Source organism: Balaenoptera borealis (assembly GCF_965194805.1).
Source record: "Balaenoptera borealis genome assembly, chromosome: 4".
Taxonomy (NCBI): Eukaryota; Metazoa; Chordata; class Mammalia; order Artiodactyla; family Balaenopteridae; genus Balaenoptera; species Balaenoptera borealis.
The window spans coordinates 75446750-75473548 of NC_138861.1; the positions used below are offsets into that span (position 1 = coordinate 75446750).

Below are 26799 nucleotides of genomic sequence, written 5' to 3' on the forward strand. Positions count from 1 at the left end.
TCCTCACAATAATGGTTACTACTGCAGAATGACTGCTGTATTGAGAATGCTGGGTGATTAACTAGATTATTTCACAGTCTGTTCAAGTTACAAATGACTGTACATTGTGAACTTTGTAGTAGCTCAGTAAACCTGACTTGCTCTGGGTCTGCTATTACTTCACACAAGGAATATGTGGGAGTTTCTACAGAACTGTCCCTTCAGGTCTCTAGAGGCTTCTGATGGCAGTGTTATTTGCATATGGTAATAGAGCATATGAGGCTAGGAGAAAACAGTTATGCTGCTTGGACGGAACAGTTAGTACTCAAGTTAGAAGAGACTTAGTTAAATGACAGTGATTACTGAAGTTGCTATGATAACATGAGGTGGCCTTCACCATAATCAGTGATTATGGTCTCTAGAAGGAAACTGTCTGGCTTGACTCCCTGCTCTACCATGTAACCCTGGATGAGTTAGTTAACCCTTTTTTTTTTTTTTTAACTTTTTATTAGTAGCTACTCCCTCACAAAACTGTGTGAAGGTTAAGACAGTGCTTTAGAACAATGCTTGGCTACTGTTTTTTATATCAACAACTTTAGAAACTGGTCTATAAATGTTAATGAGTTGATAAATTAGTTATGAACTTGCATAACACATGGAAAAACAAGCACTGGTCATATCACTTTTATTTATGTTGTATCTCTTTGTTACATTGTTTATTCAATATAGAAAAAATATGAATACACTCACAGTATTCTCTTTTAATTTGGTAATTCCACATGGTCAAATATTGACTGTTATTATATTGGGTTTCCTACCCAATTGAAAAAAAGAGGAAGAATGGACCTGGCAGACAATTCTTGTCATGTTATTAACAGTAATACATTTCTCTTGCTCTTAAAAAAAAAAACACACGAACAAAAACACCCCACAAAAACCTAATTTTGAAAAGACTTCTGATTATTCTGATAAACCACTGCTTACTGGCTCAGGAAAGTGTTTTAAAAGATAGATGATAGAAATTAATTCATTCTTTCCCCCAGGAAAAATTTTAAGGTAAACAAACAAACATCATAAAACACCTCAGTTATTCAGGACAAAACTCATATGCCTTACAAAGGGGTCAGTGCTGAAAGAGAATCAAGTGGCAGACCCCCTGCTGAACAATGGCTGTCTATATACTACCCTCACCTTGCCCCCGGCCAAGAAAAGGAGACCATGTTAACAAAATTATGCTGGAGAAAAGAAAAAATCCACACTTAGATATCAGTTTTTAAAAAAAAAAAATCCATTTTGCAAATAGAATCGGTGATTATTTCTCTTGGACATAATACTTCATTAAATGGGTCAAACTCACAAATCAATGCTACAAAATACAGTATTTTCCATCACTTTTAGTTATAATATACACTATGTACATAGTTCACCTATCTATCTTAGACTAAATATAAATGAACAGTATCATGTTAAAAACCAGAATCAGGACTTATAAATAGTGCAGAAAATGCAAACGCCAAAAATACGATGCCTCCTATGATTGTCACTGTAAGAGAACAGAAAAAAGTTTAAGGCAAAATTCCTCTAAATAAGCCCTGATGTTGCCTATTATTCTTCTAATCTAGTAAACTAACATTATAAACAAATCAGGAATACTTTTGAACAAATTAGAAACACTTCAACCTCATTTCCACAGCAAAATACTTAACATGCCTGACTCTGAACAGTTAAGAATCAGTTTATTTTCCAGCACTTTTAATAACAGAATTATTAAATTGAAACAGTGCTGACAAGCAACAATAGAACTATAACTCATCTTAAAACCCAATTATATAAAAGAATTTTCAACAACTTCTGACTAGCAGAGGCTATTTTTTTTATTCCATCTTTAAGATCTATCAGCTACGTAGGAAATTTTCAGCTGAATCAGTAAATATGGTCTCCATCTATGATTCCCAATCCCAAAGACACATTTTCAAAGCTAACAAGTTCTCGTATTTCCACAGCGTTGTTTCACTGACTTAAATATGTTGACAAAAAGCTACTATGAATCCAGTAATGCTTTGAGATTGTTCTGTATTTTACTAACACCTCCACGTGAAAAACAGTCCATGTTTGCCACAGCAGAGCCAGTACGTTGGACCTCTAAGAGATGATCGTAGCAAAGACCAAGTCTACTTCAGAAGAAACACATTCTCTTTTCTAAACTCAGTGATTCTAAAAGTTAAAATAAATGGTATTTTCTTTCTAATTTAAAAAATAAAAAAAAAAAAAAAAAAAAAAAAAAGAGGCTCACCGGTTCTGACGGAGATTTTCTGTGCTATCATTCTCCCTCCGATTACTGCCAGTCCGGTGCAGAGGCCGTGTCCCGCTGTGCCACCCACCGCCACGCCACAGGGGTCCTGCAAACACACCACTCATTTAAAACCAAGGCTGAAACTGCTACCTGAGGAAGATAACTATCAAACAATGAAAACAGACGTCAGTAACAACAACAAAAAAAGCATAAAACAATTCTATGAATTCAGCTGTATAATTTATGAAAAGTGTTACGGCTGCTTGAAGGAATATGTTCCAATTATACCTAGGACTAGAGATAAAAGGAGAATAAACTCAAACCAATGTGTAAGATCAAAGGAACCTAATTCAACCTTTCAGCAGTTGTTGAACTTACTTCACAGGCACTATTTAGCTCTAGGAGACCTACCCTAGACACCTCTTCCCTCAGGCGGTATTTGATACTGTCTAGAAACTACGTTAAGAGTGTAGTCTGACTGTGCTTCCCAAGAACAGAGGCCCTGCCTCTCAGTCTCCACTGTGTCCCAGTGCTTTAGCTCAGTGTCAGCACACAGTATGCATTCAGTAAACACCTGCCACCAAAGCAAAGTGGAGGCACTCAGATTGGGAAGACCAGTGAAAGTTTTCCAGAAAAGACAGCCCTGAAGAACCAAGCGGGAGCACCTGACCTGGCAGCAGGCCAGCAGCAAGAGACAGCTGCGGAGCACTTGAGCATTTCTAGAGAGAACCAATGAGTCACAAGGGGAGGAGGCCCATCAAGGTAGGAGGGGGCTGGGTCATGAAGGACCCGTATAAGCTTGGAGTTTAGACTTTTTAAGACACCGGTTTTTATCTGGGGAGTGACAGACAGGTTATGCTTTAAAAGTCAAGTCTAGAGAGTGAACTGGAGGGGAAGAAGACTGAAGGCAAAGTGATCAATTGAGAGGCTACTGCAATAGCCCTGGGAAGAGACAATGCTGGCCTGGATTGGCGTGGGAGACTAGGCAGAGAAAAGCAGATGGATTCGAGAGAAACTGAGGCACTACTTGATATACCTTAGTGATAAGTGAATGACAGGAGTGAAAAAAATCAGGCCTGACACTTGAGTTCCTCACCCATAATTCTCTGGATGAATTATGGCAATACCAATGTGATTAAAAAGGTAGAGGAAGCAAGGGAGAAAGGGTTTGTGACTGCCAACAGGAGTTAAAAGTAGAGAAGTTCAGGAGTCAGTTGAGTTCAATGGAGAAGAAGTGATGGGACTGAATATAATAACCCCAGGAGAGGATGTAGGAAAGTGCTGACGATACGATCACGAGGAAAGCAACACTGAAGAGCTGACAGGGGAAGAGGAGCCCAAGGGAGACTGAACAGGTGGCCAAGCAATTAGCCTCCCAAGATGACCACGGCAGGCCCCACCGGTGGCTGCAGTGAACTTAAAGCACCAAATCAACCGGTGAGTCAGAAACTAGAGCCCAGTGGGTTTAGTAAGCAAGGAAGTAGAGCCAACTCCTGTTCCCATCACAGCCAAGCCCTCTAAAACTGAGGGAAGTGGGGGAGGAAGAGGCTTATATTTGGAAGAGAAGCAGAACTGAGGAAGGGGTAAAACTTTTTTTAGATGAGAAAAACTTGTGCATATGCTCACAAAATTGGGCTGGAAGAAAGGCAAAGATTTAACCTGTAAGTGGGAGCACGGGGGGCTGGAATCCAGAATACAGGCGGGAAAGGACCCACTGTGATGCGTGGCAATGAAGAAACAATGACTTCTGCTTTCCTCTGTGAAGTGGCAGGAAGGCCTGTTTGCTGGGGTGGGCAGTGTGTGTGTGGACTGGGGAAATGGAGAGAGCTGGAAACACTGTCTGTGGGGAATGGAAGAGTGGGACCACGTTTCCTAAATGCTATTATAACCTCTGAAACTAATATCCCAGAAGATGGTTTCATTCTATTTGAAAGTGACACTTGAAAAATCACTGGATTTAAATAAAATTAAATGGTTCCTTGAATACAGGATTTTTCAGTCTTTGGTATTTTGTATACTCCATCTTCAAAACAAAAAAAACAGGATATATTATTTGCCAAATTTATTTGACCCTGGAAACTTTTTCCTCAATTGTTTTTTTTTTTTTTTTTTTTTTTTTGCTTAGTACCCATTAACATCTCAAAGGATACTAGGATTCTGTGAAATCCAAAGTGAGAACACTGAATTCTACTGGGAGCAGAAATGAAGTTCAGACTAAAATGGACTGGACTAGACTACTGCATGGGTTATACAAAAATGTTACCAAAAAAAATTAGGAAGATTAAAGTAACAAAGATAGACAACTGCATCTGTGCTCGTGAAGAGCCCATTATTCCATGTGCCTGTGGTGCTGCAGCGTGGAAGGTGGCTAACGCTGAGTGCTCCCCATGGTGGGGACCCTACGTGCATCACTTTGTTTCAGCCCAGAGCCACCCTGGAAGTAGATGCTGCAGTGATGTGCTCGCGTGGCCAGACACTCAACCCCAGGCCGCAGGGGCCGCACTGCTGGCAGGGAGCGGACCCCAGGGGCTCAGGGAGTCTCGAGCCTGTCCCAGGTTGCTCTGTGCCGTTTAGACGACAGTATTAAGAAAAATGCAATGATTCTGCCGTCACAACAGCTCACACGGCAGAACCAACCGCCCCGCCACAGAATGATCACTTGCTTTCAAGTCCCAATTCTGACAATCTGAATGCCAATAAAAAAGGCTGGGGACCAAGAAGAATATAGGTCAAAGCCATTAAAATGACATTTTAAAAGAAAGCTTATTTTTAAATACGGGACTCAAATGAAAAATCGAGTTCCTTTTTGTCCGCATTTTTGAGGCTTCTGTGACAAAACAGCCCATCCTCAACTATCTTCACCCTGGCTTTCAACTCTTGTTTTTTTTTTTTTTTTATTTTATTTATTTATTTATTTATGGCTGTGTTGGGTCTTCATTTCTGCGCGAGGGCTTTCTCTAATTGCGGCAAGTGGGGGCCACTCTTCATCGCGGTGCGCGGGCCTCTCACTATCGCGGCCTCTCTTGTTGCGGAGCACAGGCTCCAGACGCGCAGGCTCAGTAATTGTGGCTCACGGGCCTATTTGCTCCGCGGCATGTGGGATCTTCCCAGACCAGGGCTCGAACCCGTGTCCCCTGCATTGGCAGGCAGATTCTCAACCACTGCGCCACCAGGGAAGCCCCTCAACTCTTGTTTTATATTTTGAACTGCAGCCTATGTTGAGGAACTTGTTCTTTTATGGTAGATATTTCCCAGGAGTTAAAAATAAATTAAAAGCAAGTTTGCTATCTAATAATCTTACCATCTGATTAAAAACAATGTAGTTTCATAGATATAGAAATATAAGAAATAGCATTAGTTAAGATCAAGAAGAGCTGAAAAGCAGCAGCAGCCTTCCATCCCACAACCATCTCTTCAGTAGACCTCAATCAGTGTGAACAATAACAGACACCGCATGTAAAACTTCAGTCCCCTCAAAAGGAATGAGGGTTAAACATTTTCTCAACAAACAGTTATCTTTTACAGAGTGGCATCTGACAACTATGAACAAGATACAGCAGAAAAGCCTAGAAGGCAGACAGCCTCGGCTCTAGTCCTTGTCCCGGCTACCAACTAGCTTATGCCCTCGGACAAGTCACCCAGCCTCTCTGAGCCTCAGGATCTTATCTGTAGAGCAAAGGCTAGAACAAGATCATCTGAAGTCTCTTCTGGCTTAACATTCTAGGACTGAGTAACCTGGGGCTAAGACTTAACAAGTTTTCTAAGTAACCTCTGCAACACTCAAATTAGTTTTTTAGCACAAGGAACAGAAGAAGCCAAAGATATCTACTTTTAAGGCATTAGGTATTTATTGCCAAATTGGCCTTCAATAATAATATACCAATTTATTTTATGTTCTCAACGTAAAGTGAAGTTTCTGAGAAAAGAAAAAACTAAGCCAAAACAACTGCCACACCATCATATTGGCAAAACTGAAGGGAAGAGGAGTCAAAAGAGTAATCTGACCGACTGTAGAAACTGGGAGAAGGTCAGTTTTCAAGAGCAGCCGCGTTATTAGGTCTAAAACAGTCCAGCATATGAAGTCCTCCCTTGACCCACCCTGACTCTGTCCCATGACCTCTGGAGCAAGGTACCATTCGTTATGCTTAGTTTTAATACAGAAGCAGTCTCCAAGTACCACTCACCTCTCTAGCTGCCAAAACAATTGTAGTTAGTTGAGAGCGATCACCCCATTCTGCTAAGAATGTTAACGTAAGAGCCTGAACAAAGATGGGTGAAATAAAATGCAGCCACTTTTTCTGAGGTATTGTTGTGCTTGTACCCGTTTCAACATCTCCTGGTCCATTTAAGAGTTTGGTTCGTTGAAACTAAATTTCAAAAAAAAAAAAAAAGACATTAATTCTAGGAACCAAGTCGATAGAGCACAAAATTACTTAATATTTCTTTTAAACAGTGTTTAAATTCCATGGGAATATGCTCCGAGAAACTAAAGTTATGTGACCCCAAACTTCTCTTTTGAACCACTGGTCTCACATAGCAACAAATGCTATATTCTCAATTTTTCCCTTTCTTCCCAATGAAATAAATCAAACAATATTTACTGATCACTCGTTATCCTAGATGCTATGGAAAGAAACAGGTAAAATTATAAACTACAGTTCCTGTTTTTCAGGAGCTTATAGTCAATCTAATTAAGGAACTTGATTACAGGTGTTCAGTATTCATCCCCGAGTCCTTTCTCTACCGCATTCACACTTACCCAGTCCTATCAAAGCCAGATGTAAGAACGGAAACTAAACAAAATAAGCTGTTTTCTGTGTAGCCCACACATATCACAGATATGGATGACTATTGGAAAACCTCTGGATAGTGTTTACTCTTAATGGTTGAGTGCCTTTTTGGTCCAGATGTTTAACAGTGCTTTGACTTACTTCTTCATCTTTTTTCTTTAATTCTGCTTGAACTTCTTCCAGTTCCTCTTGACCTTCATCTGGACTCATCTTTAAGCCTTCCCGAAGCATTCTAATGCCAAAAATGGCAAATAATGCAGTTGAAACATAGTATGTATACACCCTGGGGATGACTGTCGTGGCATAGCCAAACAAAACTGCAAGAAAGTGCAACAGTGTATTGGTTAATTAGCACATTATACACCAACCAAAGAAACAGTTAACGTCAGAAGTCATCATTTACCACTGTTTTAAAGAGAAAATGGTTCACATTAGAAGCTCAGCTAATACATAATAACCTTAAACTCTACTTCTTTCCCTCCACCAATATTGAACCCTTAGCTCTAGCCAATGACTCATCACAGCTTAGCAAGAAATCAGTGTTGCAGGTTGAGGTGGCAGGGCTTCCACACGGATCTCTCATGAGATGAACATCTCCTCTTCAGACACCCGCCAGGGGCTGGCTCACCACAGGTCGTGCAGGGCACAGAACTTTAGTTAGGAGGTTAACTTTGATGCCCTCTACGGATCCCATGATCTAATAACCTGGAAGCTATGCCACTGTCCTGTGGGATATTTCTTCATCACAAATCTTTAAATTACAAACTTCTGTAGTGAAGAATCACAAGATTCTCATGTGGCATTATTCAAACTCTGCTTCTTTGCAACTATTTAAAAATAAGTATATCTTATGAAAGAAAACTAATAATTCCATATCTATACATATACACATACATATATATCCATACAAGCTCACATATATGTAACATAACAGACAAACTTATTCAGTACTATTCTTTCCTATCATCAAGTACAGAGGGACAATTGTATAAATTATACAAAAAAACTATACTTGGAACTATCAATATATCAAGAACCTAAATCCTAACTGTGAAATACATTCACATTGGTAATATGAAGTTAGTAATTAAAAACTATGGAAGGGCCAGAGGGTATTTGCATATATATAACAAATGCAATTACTCTTTACTTCACCAGCTCTTTTTATAAAATGGGCACAACACTTATAAAACTGCCTGAACATCAAAAATATAACTGCATAGGTAAAGCATTCCTTGCTTCATTATATTACAAAATGAAAAAGACTTTAAAATCATGTTTAGAAATGTAAACCTATGCTTATGTGCATACCTATATCCAAGTTACATAGGTACGTGTGTATATGTACCCGCACACACACCCATAATACAGACATATATTTTCTAGCTCTGTCCACTGAAAAGGCCAAGAAGCCAAGACATCTCAATAACAATGAGCCAACTTTGCACCCAGATCTTGATTTCTAATACACTCCCCACTAAAAGGCTCCTCAGAGAAATGGCTAATTCCAGGACTGGGCAGAGCAGGTACAAGATGAACCTGCACTATCCTGTTACACTAGACAGTAAGGAAGAACAAAAACACATGATAGCAGGTCACAAGGACCCAGGAGTCAGGCTGGAGGGGCTCCTAGCCGCCACATCTGGGACAATTGAAGGAACAATATAGTTAAGTGATTAATCATAAACCACTGAAAAAAAAGTTCATGAGTTTATATTGATAATAAACAGACAAACCAATGGGAGGTGGGGAGAGCTCTTTATCTTAGAGTAGCATGCCAGGGCCCACTGGTAAATGTGGATGGGGTACTGGAATTAGCCATCATTTTGCAAGCGTCAAGGTGAAGTTCAGATCATGTAAGAGTCATCAACTGATGCTAAACTATGGGGAACAGGGTATTTGTATTGTCTTAAAGTGTCTTAAAGTGTCTTAAAATCTCCCTAAAGATTACATATTAATTGCAAGGGAAGAAAAAACACAGTATACAAAGAGAAATCCTGACAGGGTGATCAAAATTAACATCATCAGTGAGGGACAAATGGACACCATGTGCTACCAGATGTGATACTCTTTAAGAGGGACATGCATCACCTATACAGTGTTCTAGTCAAGAATGCATAACCTCAATCTAGTCATGAGGAAACATCACACAAACACAAAATGAGGAACAGCCCGTTAAAGGGGAGGGGGATGTATCTTAGAAAAATATTACACAACGCATAAGACTATAGAAATATTTCAGATTAAAAGACTGAAAAGAACTTAATGTACCACCTGACCTAGACTAGATTCTCTACAGGAAGGAAAAAACTGCTAGAGAGAATATTTTAGATCAACTGACAAAATTAAAATATGGATGACAGAGCAATGTATCAATCTATGTCTATAAAGATACATGTGTCTATGTACTTTATTTCTCTATAGATATATAAACTGTGTGTATATGTACATATATTATACACCTAGAGATATATAAATTATGTGTGTATACACATAATTTTATTCAGATATAAAGGGAAAGGTCACAGATGCTAAAGCAAATGTGGTAAAATGTTAACAACAGGTGAATCTGGAAAAAAGGTTTATAGGTGTTCTTATACTATTTTATTTTTGCAACTTTGTAAATTTGAAATATTTTCCATAAAAGGTTTTAAAAATTTTTAAAAGCGACATAGCAAACCTTTAAAAATCTCCTAAATTTGGCTTTCCTTTTACCTTCAGATAATCTAAAAGAACTATTTACTGACACAATCCCATGTTTTCTGCCTTGACGTCTCCATAGAAAGAAAAAAACGACCTGGCACTATAACCTTGTTCTTCTTCCCCTGGTTTCTGTCCCTCAATGTCCTCTTTCTTTGGAAGCCTTTCCTCAGACACTCGAGTACTTTGGTTCTGTGAACAAGGAGAGGTTACTTCTCTTTAAGCAAGTGATTTGCATCAAGTCAGAAATCACTGATTTACAAGTAATTAAACTGAAAACACTTGGCACAAGAACATTAGTGTGAGGTGGAAAAATGGGCCAAGGATAAAACTGTGGGGAATATCAATATTTATGGTACAGTTTTGTTTTTTTCTCAGAGGGATAAGACTATAACTCGAAGCAGGGGGTGTCTTAGAAGCCAAGAGAATACAAGGACGAGAATGCCCATGAATGTGGCCTGAGGGGCGCATTAAAATGAAAATTGAACTCTGTAATAACGAAAGCTGATTACTGAAGCCTTTAAAACACAAAGACTTTCCAGGGGACACGGATGAACAGTTTGTGAAAGAATCTATTTGCAGAAGTTCAACTTCCACGGGTACTTTTCCCTAAAACTCACCTGCCTGAAAACATGCTTGTAGCTGAGGAGTTGTGCGGTTCTCCTTTCTCACATCCCTTCTTCACAGCTGCCCTCTGCTCGCTCTACAAAGATGCCTTTCACCCAGCACCTATGGTGCGTTTCCCACAGTATGGAAAGATATCCTAGGGCACCAAAGAGAGGGTCTGAAATACTGGTATCCCCAGTCAAGGCATCATAAACCAGAGACGGGGCTTTGGGTCTTCCCTGTCTTATACAAGTTTCCTATAAGGCCATGGCATTAGAAATAATGGCATTTTAGGCACTGGAAATAACGGCCTTTTAGGCACTGGAAATAATGGTCATGGATGAGAAATAGGGTATTTGGACCTCAGTAGGAATACTTTTTACTTAGAAATTGTGCTTCCTTCATCCTCCAACCAGGGGGATGCTTTTCCCTAAGGCAGAGTCTTGATACAGCAAAGAGAGCATCAGAAAAGATACTAAATCCCAGTGGCTTATTTCCCCAGGCAGCTCACACCAAGCTGGGTTCCAGGCCCAATCTGGCCAGCCAACCATTTTAGAATTAGAATTTTAAACAGCTGGTTGCCATGGGGATGTATATCATGTTTATTAAATTCAAAAACCAAGTAAATGTCTTCTGACAGAAAATAAGCCTGACTTAGATGGTTTACTATGGAGCAACTGCCATGGCAATTAGGCAATGTGGTAGACATTTTCCATAAATTGAACAAGCTAAATCTGTGGCTCCAAGGCTCCAGAAAAATATTTTTTAAACATGTGATCTGATACAATTTTTAAGATGAAATCCTTTATTGGTGAAAGTACACTGAAATTAAAAATATTTCAATTTTCTCAACCATTTCTAAATATATCCAATTAAACAAGGTATTGGGCTGGCCAGAAAGTTTGTTCGGGCTTTTCCCCAAGAAGTTATGGAAACATCCAAATGAACTTTTTGGCCAACCCAATACTTCTAAGTAAAAGACTAAACATGTATAAGAACAGTCATTTGATGAATTTCAGAAAAACACTTTTTGGTATACTTGATGGTTTCCAACTCTCTGCTTTTAACAAAATTGACAGAAGACCTTATTAAGTTGTCAGTTGGTAAATCATTTAAAATCTCCTGATGATAGACCAGTATGTGATTTTGAGCATATAACCCAGGAGTTCAATGAACTGAGTGATGTGACTATAACAAAATTCCTTCCCGTCTGCTTATGTGAATAAAATTTCTCAGCTCTTATATCTATTTTTTTTTAAAAAGACCAGAATTGATTCTAAACCTAGCTTCATTCTAGCAATAATTATCATCCATGGACATATAAACTAATTTTAAAAGAACAGTTCTATCATCACATTAAGAGATGCATTTCCAACTTTTAAAATATGTTTACTTAAATTCGTGATATATTTTGCTTTGTTCAACTGTGTGCTAGTAACTATAACTCAATCGATAAATGTTAACATTTAGAGACTTAACAAAGGAAATTTTCACCATCTTCTAAAGTTCAATTTAAATGCATATTTTTGCTGCAGATAAATGACAGTGTAATCCATAAAAGATTTTCAAGCAAAAAACTTATCATCATTAGAGTAAAATTCTATGAGAAAAGTAAATGAAAGTAAGAATTAAAGGAGGAAAAAGAACAATGTAAATTTCCAAATGTTAAAGCAGAGTTTATTCATGTTTTTTTTAAAGGAATGATGGTGGCAGTGATGGTAAGTATCAAGTTGCTAATAGTATTTAGATGCCATTAGGTGTATTTTAAAAGAACAGGCCAAGTAGGCCGGAGACCTGGGACAGCTGGTGCAGGCCCACTCTGGCTGAGTCAGGAAGGAAATCAGTGTTGACCTTACAGCTGCTCCCTCTCCTTCCTCTCAGGCCTTCTTCCACATCTGCCCTGGGTTTCTCTATAGTCACTCCTCCTAAGGAACAAACTCACAAAAACTGAGAAGTTGCCTCTCTTGACGGCTTTGAATTTTAGTGAGAAATTTTGAAAACAGCCAAAGACAAGAATGCCCGATGGAGGCTCTTCAGACATCAAGCTCTCTTCAGGGTGGGGTGGGGCAGGCGGAGACACCGCTCACAGCCTCCGTGCCACCTGGCTGCCGACCCCCCCTCCACCAGGCATGCCTGGCCACAGACCCAACACTTTTCTAGGCACACAGTTGGTTCTAAACAAGTACTTGTTGAATTAATTAGCCATTTTTGTAAATAATGTGAAAATATCCAAATAAATGGTTCAGTTGTGCCCTGGGCACAGGTGAGCCATACCTAGATGCAAAGCCTTTTTATGATAAGGGGGAAGAGAACTAACTGTTACAGAACTAACCATCCTATACAAGATGGTTTGCTAGTTTTACTTCATTTAATCTTTCTTACAATTCTGTAAGGATTGTTACTATCAGTATCCTGAGTTTACAGCAGACAAAGATTCTCCAGGAGCTTAAATAACTTAGAAAGTCATAATGGAGTAAAGATATAATTATTTCCCAATGACTTTTAAGCTTCAAACCTTTTCCCAATAAAATTTTAATTATCAAACAGATGACAGTAAATTGTTCTCAGAGGAAGGATTGGGGGCCCATAGCCACCCTGACTGTGCAGCCTCCAGCCCTCATCCACCTCCCCCTGCAGAACCTCTTACCCCAAAGAAAACCATCGGAAACACCCGGATTCAGAGACAGACACAGCCTTTGCATCCCAGCTCCACTGCCTGTGAGCCATGAGTGCATAATATGTCTCTGCTCTCTGTTTGTCCATCTGTAGCAGGACAAAGGGTTGTCCTGAAGCGGGCCTGAAGCATCACGCACACAGATGGTGCTCAGCAAATGGCAGCCGTGTGACCTGCTCCTGTCTGCACGATGAGCAAGCAGTAGAGGCTAGATTTGGCCCCAGGCTCAAGACGTCAGGTCTCGGGCCTTTCCTGCCCCCCACCCCCCAGCAGCTCCACGCTCCTAAACAGAACGTAGAGAAAGGGCTCAGGACCCAAAGGCAAGCCAGTTTAGGAGCGAATCTGGAATGCTAACAAGAAAGAAATAACACTGGCAAACGGAAATTTTGCAAAGGAAAGCACTGGCTCCACGCTTACAGACTGCTGAAATTCCCCCGGAACTGAACTCAACCATCTGGGGGAATGGGTACAGTGTGACCAGGCTGATGGGAAAACAAGTGGGGTCAACGGATTTGACCGGGGAAGCAGTGTTTAACCTATCTCGAAAGACTGTGTTTAAAATGTATGATGTCTGAAATTTCTTTTTTAATCAGTTTGCAAATGTAATATAAATTTAAATATTGCGTAATAAATGTTAAAACACTTATAAGACAAACATTAAAAAAAAAAAAGGAATACCAACTATAACAGTTCTACACAATATACCAAAAATTAGATCTTTGAAACTCCTTGAACTTACAATGAAAAGTGAGAGGGGGTACATAGTTTTTCAAAATTAGTTTAGAGATACACAAGGAAGAGGTGTGAAGACCACTGATACAGCCCGGTCCTTCAAATAGTCCAGGTGAGAGGAGCTGTCAGTACCAGCGGCCAGAGGGAGGCGGGCCAATGGTCAGGGCGAAAGAGACCAGCCCCGCTCACCCTGAGGGAAGGGAGCTAAACCCATAGAAGGGGGCGGACGCGTGGGGCCAGGCTCTGAGGAGGGCATGGGCGGAGAGAGGACAGCCTTCTACTTCATCCTCAAAGCTGGAAGTTTCAAAACTAAAATTCTCTGATATTATTCAGACTCATTCCAAACAAGTGACATCACCATTTACAACCTGCTCCACTCTTCCCATTTCCTAGAATCAAAATTTGCTTTTGAAGAGAAAGTCTTTTTGTGTGTGAAATATGAATAATGCTAATATCCAAATGTGAAAAGTAGTCAAATTTTTTTATTCAATAAAATACTCATTATAGTAGGTTTAAAAAGACAAACTTTAACAAGCATCCAAACATCCAGAAATAGAACCTGTCCTGTACTTTAAGAGCTGTGTTTCAGGAGAAATCTAAGGCATGCTGAGAGAGAGGAGTGAATGACGGAGCACCTGAAATATAAGATCTCATTTTAATACAAACCGCAACCCTGTGAGGCAGCTAGATACTATCTCCAGTTTACAGCTGGGGAACTGAAACTCAAAGACGTTAAGTAACTTACCATTAAGTTAATACACAGCAGAATGAGACTCCAATCCAAGTCTGGCTCTAAGGGGAAAACTCACTATTTTCCATCCAACTATGTGGCTCAAGGTAGTTTTTGAATCAGAGACTAAACTATGTTTAATTACGTAGCGTTAAGTTTACTTTCTCCTGGTCTTAATTCTTTGAAAAATTGAAGCCTATATAATAGTAACTCAAATAGTAATACAAACTGGGAATCTAAGAATGTTTCATTCCCTTACTGTTGGGGTAAGGGGTTAAGAATAGCTTAACAGAACACAATACACTGAACATGACCCCTCACTATTGATTACCAAATGCCCTTCAACAGAAAATACGCAATTCTCTGTGGTTGCTTGCGTCCTGTTTCTAAGATATCAGATATAAATTTCTCTGGACTTAAAAAGGAAAAAGAAAAAAAAGCAAGGACAGCCATAGCAAAAGCAAGGATCAAAAAACTAGTGAATAAATGAGCATGTATCTTGACTGTGAATAGCTAAAAAATTAATTTCAAAAGTGCAATATGGTTTTTAGGAATTTATGTACTGTAAACATGTTCTGCTTACTAAGTTCTGAAACATGAACCAAATTCCAATATAACTAGTTGAATGATTCAGTGACTTAATACCACCATGCTTTCTCTTTAATAAACTCATTAGGAGGAAAAAGCACTCACCTGATAAGCACGTCATTAGGCCCAAGGCAAGCATAGCACCAGCCAACACTGTCAAACGATTATAGCGCATTGCCATGATGGCTGCTATAAAAAATGTCTTATCACCCAGTTCAGATACAATGATAACTGATATGGCAGCCACAAATGCATGGATAAATCCCAAATTAGTTTGGGTAGCTGGATCTTCTTTATTGGTATGAACTGGAGCAGCTGGTGTAAATCCTTTCTGAAATAAAAACAAAATACATATTAGCTATTTTTTTGAAAAAAGTCATTATTTTAAATTATTTTATTTTGTATGTGAATTAAGATTGTTTTTCTGTCATGGTCATTAGACTTATTTACTGCCTAATCACTTTGAAAGCCATTAGTAATGACAGAAACCTCTGATTGATGCCTGCTACAATGGAAATCCAAGTACAAGTCTACAAAGCAATTAAAAACAAAAAAAAAACAACAACAAAAAAAGAGAGACCAGCTATAGCCACATATCAAAATTACCTTGTGGGCTTCCCTGGTGGCACAGTGGTTGAGAATCTGCCTGCCGGTGCAGGGGACGCGGGTTCGGGCCCTGGTCTAGGAGGATCCCACATGCCGCGGAGCAACTAGGCCCGTGAGCCACAATTACTGAGCCTGCGCGTCTGGAGCCTGTGCTCCGCAACAGGAGGGGCCGCGATGGTGGGAGGCCCGCGCACCGCAATGAAGAGTGGCCCCCACTTGCCGCAACTAGAGAAAGCCCTCGCACAGAAACGAAGACCCAACACACCCAAAAATAAATTAAAAAAAAAAAAAAAAATTACCTTGTTTTCTAAGTGAGTTGAGATTTAGTTCTTAGCTATGTCTCATTCAAATTTTTATTCATAACTTGGGTGTAAGACCCAAGGTATGCTTATCAAACATTTAACAGGAAGCTGAGAGAAATTTCATGAACACTTACGAGAACAAAGTAGGATCCGGAAAGCTCTCAACAGGCTAGGAGAAGAGTTGGCTCTAGCTAAGATGAGATCTAATATAGCCGGATATATGGTTGGTCCTACACTAAAAATATCCTAGGCTGAAATGTGGCCTAATAAAAAAGATAAGCCAGAGTCTGGGTTGGTGTTAAGGTCATTTTGAGTTGAAAATGTGACAAAGCTCCAAAAAGGCAGCAAGCACGTTAAGCACTTTAAAGAGTCAGTGACAAGCCCATCTTCTGTGCTGCACAGCCCTTACCCAAAGGTCTGTACTGGCTCTGAGGCACCACATTTTAAGAACGCACTGCCCTCTGAAGATTACTGCAGACAAAAGAGACTCTAAAACCAGGGACTGGCAAGCAACAGCTAAGAGTAAATCCAGCTGAAAATGATTTTTACGTTTTTTAAGGGTTTGCAAAAAAAAAGAAAAAAAGAGGGAGGGAAAGGGATGGAGGGAAGTAGGAAAAGAAAATTATGCAACAGAGACCTTAAGTAGCCTGCAAACATGTGGCCCAAACCTAAAATATTTATAATCTGGCCCATGACAAAAAAAAAGTTTGCCAACTCAGGCTCTAAAACAATCACATAAGGGACCAGGAAGGACTGGGTGCCTATGTTCCAATAATTGAGAAAGTCTGTATGAAAGTCTATATGGTCCCAAGAGATAGAACTAAAAAGTTATAGGTGGCATGGCAGGTTGTAGCTTAACACACAGAAAAGATTTCTACTCCACAGGAGCCCCCAGAGGCTGAAATGGACTTCTAGAGAGGGTAGCAAATTCCCTCCTCAACGTGAGAGTTCCAGAGAAGAGAACCACCACCTACAGGAAGTGTGCTCATCAGAGGTTCTCAACCAGGGCGATTCTGTGTCCCAGGGGACTTTGGCAAAGTCCAGAGACATTGTTTGGTCACAGCTGAAGGGAAACTAATGGCATCCAGTGGGCGGAGGCGAGAGCTGCTGCTATGGGCACAGGACATGATGCGCAGGGCAGCTCCCCACTGCCAAACATTATGTAATCCAAAACATCCGTAGTTCCCAGGGAGAGACCCTGGACCAAAGGAATCACTTCTAAAGGTCTCTTCCAGTCCTAATTGCCTATCTTTACTTAATTTTTAAAGCCTGTGAGTCTCTAGAAACCGAAGGGATAAAAAAGAAAAAGAAACCCAAGAATGTAGGTGATTTTTGACAGAGTATAAAAAGAAGTACTTTTATTCACAAAGGCTCCAGTCAGAGATAAGAATAAAATCCTAAATTTTTAGTGTGTATGTCATTCCTTAACACATGACATAAACTTGACTCCCAGATTCCACGGTAAAGATCAGAAAACTTTAAGCATTACTCAGACTAGACCTCTGAGCTAAAAATTGGGGAAATTTAACAATTGAGAAAATACTTGGTGTGAGGGCTAAATCAAAAGGGCAGCCTTGGAAGCCAGCTCTTGATTAAGCAAGTACCATTTTAAGGGATTCTAGCTTTCTCTCCATTATCATTTTAATTCCAACTATGCTGATCTTCTTGTCTCTTCCAATACCCTATGAGCATTAAGCATCATAAAAAATATAAGCATTTTCATTCAGCTTTCACTAATGCAACATTTTCCTCTTGGAAATACCTTTTGAATGAAACAATTTCATTGCAAAATATTTAGGACCTGAAATCCAAGAAAATTTTTTAGGAATAAATATTCCTAAAACATTTATTTACAACCAATTAGCTGCAAGCTCAAACAGAAAATGTTTACTTTTTAAAACAAACAATAATGATCAAAACCACAAATTCTCGTTTTATAATTCGCAGCCATAAAACCGTGGCCACATTACTTAGCCTCTCTGTTCCTCTGTGAAATGATGAGAATAAAACTTGCCTTGCAAGCACAAAGCAAAACAAAAACTACATATTCTTAAAAAACCTTTCTATATACAAAGCACAAGAAAAATTAATTTACAGTTTTTGTTATATATTGAGCTGGTCCTGGATAGCCAAAATCAGTGTTAAACAGCCACCAACCATGGTGTGATAAGAATTTAAAACAAAAGTACCAGGGTTATTATGAAGATAGAAGATTTAAAAAACTTTAAGTGTTAATAAATAGGGGCAGAAAATGATCAATTACCATTCATTCATTTGTTGTCGATCAATTGCCCAAGTGATTACTGTGTACAAGGATCATCGCCCTTTTCTAATTCACCTTCAGAGTGACAGAATGTACTGGTTTAATAGGTGGGCTCTGGAATCAGACTTCCAGGGTTCATAGCCAAGGCATTACTGGTTACTGTACGACCCTGGGCCAGTAAGTTTACCTCCCTGTGACTCAAGTTACATCTCTAAGATGAGGGGTACCCATACCTTACAAGGTTGTTGTGAGGATTAAATGAATTACTACACATAAAGCCCCTAGGATGGTGCCTAATATACAGTAAGCACTCAGTTACAGTCAGTTATTATTGCACACCACAACGTGACCAGTTTAATCTTCCTAAAACTAATTTTATCATGACCTTCTTATGCCTAGAACATAAAATGCAAATACTTAATTCTGGTAACTATCCAACATGTCCCATCTAATCACATACCAATTCCCAAAGTGAACCTTAGTGAACCTCCCTAATGAAGGATGAGCCAGAGCAGCACTGTCCAACAGAAAATAATGCAAGCCACATAATGTAATTTTAAAATTTCTAAGGGGGGGCTTCCCTGGTGGCACAGTGGTTAAGAATCCGCCTGCCAATGCAGGGGACATGGGTTCGATCCCTGGTCTGGGAAGATCCCACATGCCACAGAACAGCTAAGCCCTGGCGCCACAACTACTGAGCCTGTGCTCTAGAGCCCGCAAGCCACAACTACTGAACCCGCGTGCCACAACTACTGAAGCCCATGCGCCTAGAGCCCGTGCTCTGCAACAAGAGAAGCCACCACAATGAGAAGCCCTCACAACGAAGACCAGCCCCCGCTCGCCGCAACTAGAGAAAGCCCGCACGCAGCAACCAAGACCCAACACAGCCAAAAATTAATTAATTAATTAATTAATTTTAAAAAATTAAAAAATAAAATAAAATTTCTAGGGAATTCCCTAGTGGTCCAGTGGAGTTAGGACTCCATGCTTCCACTCCAAGAGGCACGAGTTCGATCCTGGTTGGGGAACTGGGATCCCACAAGCTGCGCAGTGCAGCCCGAAACAATAAAATAAAATAAAATTTCTAGTAGCCAGATATTAAAAAGTAAAAACAGATAAAATTATTTTTAATATTATTTAATTTAACCCAATATATCCAAAATACTACTCTAGGAATATTTTTCAAATGACTAATGAGATATCAGTATTTAACCCTCTTTTTTTGTTCTTACCAAATCTTCAAACACCGGTGTGTATCTACTCACTGCACACATCTCATGCACATCTCAGTTTGGACCTGCCACATCTTCTCAGTGCTTAAAAACTGCCACATGGCTCATGGCTGTAGTACTGGGCAGTGTGGCTCAAGAACACTTCAAGTTTTTGGGTAACACAAGCCTTCAGTCATGCAGTCCTGCTTCCCTTCCTACCTTCCTATCATTATGCCCCTATTCATCCATATTCCTCAAGACCCAACTTATGTAGAGCGTCTTGAGCAAGCCGTACCTCAACAACTCCAGCCCCTTAAGGATCCCACTTCCCTCAAACTGCAGGCATACTGTGGGCAATGAGTCATGGCAAGTACATGACTGCAACAAAGTTTGAGGTAGGAACACTCAGGGAGTTAACCGTTTTGTCCTAGAAACACGTATAAATGTAATGTTATCATTTGTAATAATTAAGAGACAAAAATAACTAAATGTCCATCCATAAGGAACTGGTTAAATAAATGGTAGCTCCATATACTGGAATATTACGGGGCTAAAAATAAGAACGTTTATATACACTAATAAGAAAAAAAAAATCACTAGGGCATTTTTAAGTTGAAAAAAGTACGTCTTATGTACATAGTTACTGTATGTATGTTATGGGGCGGAGAGTTAGGTAGGTATATAAAGTATATACACAGTTGCTAATGAACCGGAAATCTCAGGACACAGTAACAGTGGCCAGGGAAGGAACCAGGATGACTAGAACAGGTGTTGGCAAACTTTTACTTAAAGGGCCAAATATTTAACCTCATGGACTGTAAAGTTTCTGTGGTAATTACCCAACTCTGAGGTTACACCCTGAGATCAGCCACAGGTAATACTTAAACGAATGGCCTGGCTGTATTCCAACAAAACTTTATTTACAAAAACAGGCAGTCAGTGGTAAACTACAGTTTGCTGACCCCTGAGCTAGAATACAAGAGGAGGTGACACACTTCTCCTTCTACATTTTTCTGTACCTTTTGGATTTTTCACCATGCACATGATTAAAGACACCTATTGTGCACCACTTCAAAAATCTCTTGACCCAATCTCTTACTCCAGCTACGGAGGACCAAGTCCTTGCAGGCTGTAACTAGCTTTAGGCAGATCCAACCAGAAAGTAAGCGGTACACATACTTACTCACTACACTATCCAGAAGTATACAGGAGTTAACCCCTGTGGGGCAACCTTTGACCAACACGGAGGAATCAATTCTGAGCTTCATTACATTAGGCTCCCAGAAAGTCGCAGCAGGATTCATACTAGTCACTCGTGGAGTGGCTAACTTCAAAATGCATCAGGTACATGCATTCACCTTCTGCCCTGGACTGACAATTTGAGAAAATACAGGCTTTATTCTGATAACAGGAAGTAAACCACCAGATGAATGGTTGGGGTAAGATAAGAAAGATAAACTGGGCTCGGACCGAAAAGCCTGTATATTTATGGACCAGCTTAGAGGCAAGCGAGAAGCCCTTTAAAGTTTCTGAGTAGGAGACACAAACGTAATTAAGGCACTGTGACTAACAGATCAGGGCAGAAAGCAGAGAATACAGGCCACTGGACCAATTAATTAGGAGTAGGAGGTCTGCTGCACAAAACCAATGTTGAAGACAAAATAAAGGAAAAAAATTCTGCACATGATGAAAAAGAAAAATTAACAGAATTTTAAAAAGGCAAAGAATCAAAGATGCTATTCATATTCCCATAAGGTATATGGGAAAGAGGAATAAAAATAAGGGGTTTGTTTCACACATGTTTAATTGGAGGATAAAAAGCATTTCAAATAAAGCTTTCCAAGAAGTCATCAGAAATGAAAACCTGAGTTTAGGCCAGCACAGCCTCAAGGTATGTATTTGGTTGCTGGCAACCTGAATTTATCAGCTAGAGTTTTGCAAGACTAGATTTCTAAGGGCAAAGGCAGAGATTACAGTGAAAAAATGAGCCTTAGACAATGTCTATATTTAGGGAAGGGAGTGGAGGGGGGACAAAAAGAGAAAACAAAATTGTCTTAGATATTTAGAGGCGCAGGCAGGAGAACACCACAGATGGTTCAAGTTAGGGGCAATCACCATTTCACTGAGCTGCTTGCTAACTAAAGGCCAGGGATTTGCATATACATTGTTCTGATACTCAAAACCTTAAAGCTGTTATCCCAACTTAACACAAAAGGAGAAGCTGAGAACCAACAGGGTTAAATCATTTCCTCAAGTTCATACAAACCAAGATAGAGCAGGACTCTTAAAAAAGTGGATAGATAATAGTGTCAAACAGGAACTGAAAAAGAGCCCTGGATTTAGCAATTAAGTAGGTTACAGGTATCCTTCAAAAATGAAGTTTCAATGTAAAGACAGCTGATGCAAAGCAGCTAATTCCCTAGTTAAAAATTTCATTTACAAAACTGAAGAACAGAAACTAATGCAGCCAAGTAGAGTTAAATCAATGGCCTTTTTTTTTTCCCTCCAAACAGGAGAAACCTGTGGGCATGTGTAAGCAGATAAAAAGGAACCAAAGAAAAGGAGAGAATAAAGATACTGAAGGGAAAGTACTGGAGGTCAGAGGAGAATGGGCACATGGACAGAAAGAAATATGGAAAGGGTGATAGTTTTGTCCAATTCAGGAGAAAGGCAGAAAGTACTGGCATAGAAGCAAATATTTAGATTAGTAAAGGACAGTCACATGCAGCAGTGACTGTAATTCCAATTTTGGCATTCCACTAGTTACACAGTGTTAAAGTAATGAAACAGTGTTTTCCTTAGTACAAATACCACCCTTTCAGTATTTTAATTTGGGTCTGAAACTCAGATCATTTAATTTGGATCTGAAACCCAAATTTACATCCTGATAGCAGAGTCAACAACTTATAATTAGAAAACAAAAACAAAACTTACTGAATAAAACTCTTTAAGTTAAAATTAGTTCCAAATTGAAAAATTGTTAAAAAGCTCCCTCATTTAGAGAGTATCCTTTTATTCTTTCATTTTTTTCAAGAGACGAAAAACAATTAACAATGAAAAAATAATTCCTATTCTAGTTCCAGAGCTCAAATGAACACATATGTGACTGTAATGAAATTGATAGATACCTGCATCAGAATCATCTACACGTGATGAACTAGAGAAGATGAAGATGCTTTCTTTGGAACAAAATCTAGAGCCTGCTACCAAGAAAAAGACTTATGTCCCTGCAAAAACAAAGTCCCTCAACAAAAGTTACCACGCAAGAGGTGAGATTATTTGAAGATAAAGAAGTCACAGGAAAACGCTTAGAATTGTCTTAGAACTGTCTCCTTGCCATTACTTTATTGTATAGTCAAAAAAACCTTTCAGAAATTGGAAAAATGTGCACAAAAATACATGTGTAACTTAAACAATGACACCATGGATAAGCTTGGTTTTAAAAGACTGCATTAAAGAAATAAAATTATATTTTATTATAAATTTTCATTATCATCTTTTTATTTGTGGATGTTTAACTTTTTTTTCCATAAATTTATTTAATTTATTTATTTAATTTGGGCTGGGTTGGGTCTTCGTTGCTGTGCGCGGGCTTTCTCTAGTTGCGGCGAGCAGGGGCTACTTACTCTTCCTTGCGGTGTGCGGGCCTCTCATTGTGGAGCACGGGCTCTAGGCACAAAGGCTTCAGTAGTTGTGGCACACGGGCTCAATAGATGGGGCTCATGGGCTCTAGGTGCGTGGCTTCAGTAGTTGTGGCTCACGGGCTCTAGAGCGCAGGCTCAGTAGTTATGGCACACAGGCTTAGTTGCTCCGCGTCATGTGGGATCTTCCCAGACCAGGGCTCGAACCCGTGTCCCCTGCATTGGCAGGCGGATTCTTAACCACTGTGCCACCAGGGAAGCCCTAGCTTGTTGTTTTTTAAATAGTATTTTTTATGAATGTTACTGTTAATTCATATTAGAATAATATATTTAACAATTATATTTTTATAAATACATTTTTAATGAATCTTTAAACAGCTTTGTTTTTATGAATGTTAGTTTTATAATGTATTTATAAATTTTGACATTTGAAATGTATTAAGTGTATTTAATTTCACTGATTTTTTTTTTTTTTTAATGAATTGCTTTGATAGCAGAACACCAACAAATAAATGCAGTAACATCGTGATCATTTCATTCTGACGCAGCATTCATGAGTAAGACAAGGGTCTTCATACCCTTGGCGTCAGTCTTAGCTGTAAGGAGGCTAGAACTGGGAGTCTGGACTGGATGGAACCGGACTGCAACTTAATGAAAATGGAAAAAAGTTTAAAATATTGTGTGGAAGGCCTTGGTGTTAAAAGATAATAGACAATAGAAATGCCAAGAAACAGTAAAGCAGAAATACAGTAAGGAGAATTTGTACTGGGTTGAGGGATAGGCTTCTGCGGCTTTATCCACAGTGCTTCACAACCAGAGCAGTGCTTCACTGGCCCTTCCAGAATACGCAGCAAATTATAAATTACCTCTGTTAAATCTAGCTGGTTCCCCCAACTAAAGGAACTTAATGCTTCTTGTACTACATACTCTGCCCAAGGAAGGAATAAGAAAAAAAACTGAGTATGTCACTAGAAGTAAACTGCATAAACGAAAGGATCCCAGTGGTCAACAGTGCTTTTTTCATGGGTTTGTAAACTGGGGTTTATTTTTAACTGTAAGTTTAACTGTAACCTCCCTAAACTTTTTTTTACCTGATTATAGAGGGGAAAAAAAACACCTATTGGAGAAAATCATATTAGAAGTTCAGTAATCTTGCTTTAAAGCACCCTGTAAGATACAACTACATTTTTATAATACATCTTACATTTGAAAGCTTACCAATACATTTTTTCCTCTCCATTTTCAGAAGTCCACACTCACATAGTGGCATGAAAGCATATATTTAAATATCCTACCCTTTTAAAAGATCTGCTCCATGTAGTTGCAAAGCAAAACAGTTGAAACTTTCGGATATTCAGCGATGCTGAATCCTTGCTTACATGGATATTAAACTGAACTCTGACCGTATTTTACTTCCGCCAAGTGGACAAAAAAAGCAAATGATACTTATATTACATAGTTTAGAAAATATGTGAAAGAAAAATCTCTTCCGATATACTGTAATACCGTAGAGGAAAAAAGAAACTTGAGCCATAACAAAAAGTTACGTGAAAATATAATTAAAACAAAATAATTAGATTCTACTATAATACAGAACAAAGACAGTAAATTCCTATCTAAGAACCACCAAGAATATATCAAAATAGTAAAGACAAAAATCATACTATCTTGTGCCTGTCCCTTCCCTCCACGTCCCCAGTTTTAAAGACAAGGATCCTTAAGACACTTAAATATGGTCACTGGATACTGCTGCCTTTTTTTTTTTACACGGCTATATTTCTCCTAGCTGTCTAAAAAGGTATCAATAAGCATACCTACCATTATTTGTATCTCAAAAACCACTATATGACTAAAACTTTAATGCAAGGCCTGGAAAGTTACACAACCCAAAATATTTACCGCTTTAAAATAAACTTCTAATAGTGAGTTAAGTGACAGAAAGCTAAAAGATGAACACTAAGAATGAATTTCATAAATCAGCATTTCAGTTCAATTTCAGAAGTGGAAATGGTGAGCCGGGTCAGCTGAGCCCAGGAGTGACAGGCAGGAGAGAGAAGTAACTTTTTGCCCAGAAATTTCAGGGAAGTCTTCACGGAGAGGAGATATCTGCTGGTTCTTGAAAGGTGGGAAAGGTTCTGAACAGTAGGCTTCAAGCTCACTAAAGCCCTTTTATTTAGAGGCCTTTTGTTGGAGAGACTAGCAACAGAGCACATGGCATGTCTTGGATTTGAGTACAGCATATGATTGAGCAAGGGAATGGGGACTAAAAAGCCTAGAGAGGTTGACTGGAGCCGGATCACCAAAAAACCTGAACATCTTGCTGAAGAGGCTGGACTGAAATCATTATGCCGGGAAACTCACTGAAGATTTCTGAGAAGGAAAATGGAATTCAATGTTTAGGAAGATTAGTTACGTGGGGACATGTTGAAGGTAGCCTGGGGTGGAAACGGGAGGGGTTGAGTGACAAATGGTCCCCTACTAGAAGACACTACAGAGGGCCTGGATTCAGGAATTCAAATTGGAAACGAGGAGAAAGCCCAGGACCCCTACTGGGACTAAATTTTAAAACGCTGCTGAGATTTTGAACATTAGTGACTGATTCTATTAACATAAATTAAGATGTTAGTTAATATCTACTTAGTGAAGGCCAAAATGCAGGGTTCTGGTACACTTATAAATTTAGTTGTGGCACCCCACACCGCCGCAGCGCTCCTTACTGTCAAAGACTGACTGTTCCTCTACATTCCTAAGGGCTCCTTCCTGAAAGCCAGAGCACGTTTTTAAAAAAGTGAGAGTCACACTTCGTTATCCATATACATTTGGCAAAAATCACAAGTCGTGCAAAGGTGAATTTGGTAAACAATTTGGGATAGTCTGTTTCAACAATGAAATGGCCAATGTTATTATTCTCAGAGAATACGAAAAGCCTCCCAGCTGCCCTCCGTTAAAAACTTTCTACTTGGGATGAGTATTTCCATCTCTCTAGAATACATGTGATCAACAAGACGCCCATTCCTCAGCAGCATCTTTATCCTCCCGAGCTGAAGGTCTACAGTGGACTCCCAGCTCTGCCCTCCCCTCCCCTCCCCCCCTAAGGAGCCGGGCGAGGCCATGCCCGACCCGGGAAAAGCGCACTCCTCGGTCTTCCACCCCAGGGAGCCGGGGCCGGGCTCCCCTCCCCCCGCTGGCAGCCTGCGTCAAGGGCGGCGCTCCGGCGGCGGCGAGCCTGGTACCCGGGCTGTCCTGCTCACCTCGGCCCGGGCCGGCTCGGGGCCCTGCACGGCCGCGGGCTGCTGCTGCAGCTCCTGGGCAGGCGCCGGAGGTTCCTTGTTCCGGTGGCTGAGGTCTTCGTCGGGTACGGCCCGGACCCCGGCCGGGGCCCACAGCAGCGAAAACAGCAGGAGCAGAAGCAGCCGGGGCGCAGATGCGCGGCCGCTTCCCTTGGCCGCCGCCGCCATCCCGCCCGCCGAGACAGCCGCGCACGGGCGCCTCAAGAGGAAGTGCGGGCGACTGGAAGCCTCGACCCCGAGCCGTCCCCGGGCGCGTCCCCCACGCCTCGCCGCCGCCTTTCAGGGAGGAGCCTGCAGCATGCGGGAAGTGGCCAGGGCGGACGTGAGGCTTAGGTCAGGCCGGCGTCCGCAGCCGGGAACTCGTCCTCTCCTCGCCCACGGTAGCCACACGACT

General features: G+C 40.1%; 1 protein-coding gene and 1 long non-coding RNA gene across 3 annotated transcripts; both read right to left on the minus strand.

The window, feature by feature from the left end:
- Positions 1-647: 647 nt before the first annotated feature.
- On the minus strand, positions 648-26799 carry TMEM165 (transmembrane protein 165). Of its 2 annotated transcripts, XM_082390277.1 has the most exons (6): positions 26367-26798; positions 15198-15423; positions 7204-7379; positions 6457-6639; positions 2273-2378; positions 648-1522 (listed from the first exon to the last, which is right to left on the minus strand). In XM_082390277.1, the coding sequence occupies exons 1-6, from the start codon at positions 26571-26573 to the stop codon at positions 1446-1448; spliced, it is 975 nt and encodes a 324-aa protein (XP_082246403.1). In that variant the 5' UTR covers positions 26574-26798; the 3' UTR covers positions 648-1445. The 2 variants fall into 2 exon arrangements, with proteins under 2 accessions (XP_082246403.1, XP_082246404.1); XM_082390278.1 differs by lacking the exon at positions 648-1522 and having other exon boundaries at positions 2297-2435; positions 26367-26799.
- Positions 4364-6448, minus strand: LOC309627979. Its single transcript, XR_014244082.1, has 2 exons — positions 5460-6448; positions 4364-5148 (listed from the first exon to the last, which is right to left on the minus strand). It is a non-coding gene; the product is annotated as an uncharacterized lncRNA (long non-coding RNA).

Coding starts and splice junctions, on each gene's coding strand:
- TMEM165 (XM_082390277.1), bottom strand. CDS start 26,573: ATGGCGGCGGCGGCCAAGGGAAGCGGCCGCGCATCTGCGCCCCGGCTG. Junction 15,424..26,366: donor CCGAGCCGGCCCGGGCCGAG/GTGAGCAGGACA, acceptor TTTTTATTTCAG/AAAGGATTTACACCAGCTGC. Junction 7,380..15,197: donor CCTAATGACGTGCTTATCAG/GTGAGTGCTTTT, acceptor ACTTTCTTGCAG/TTTTGTTTGGCTATGCCACG.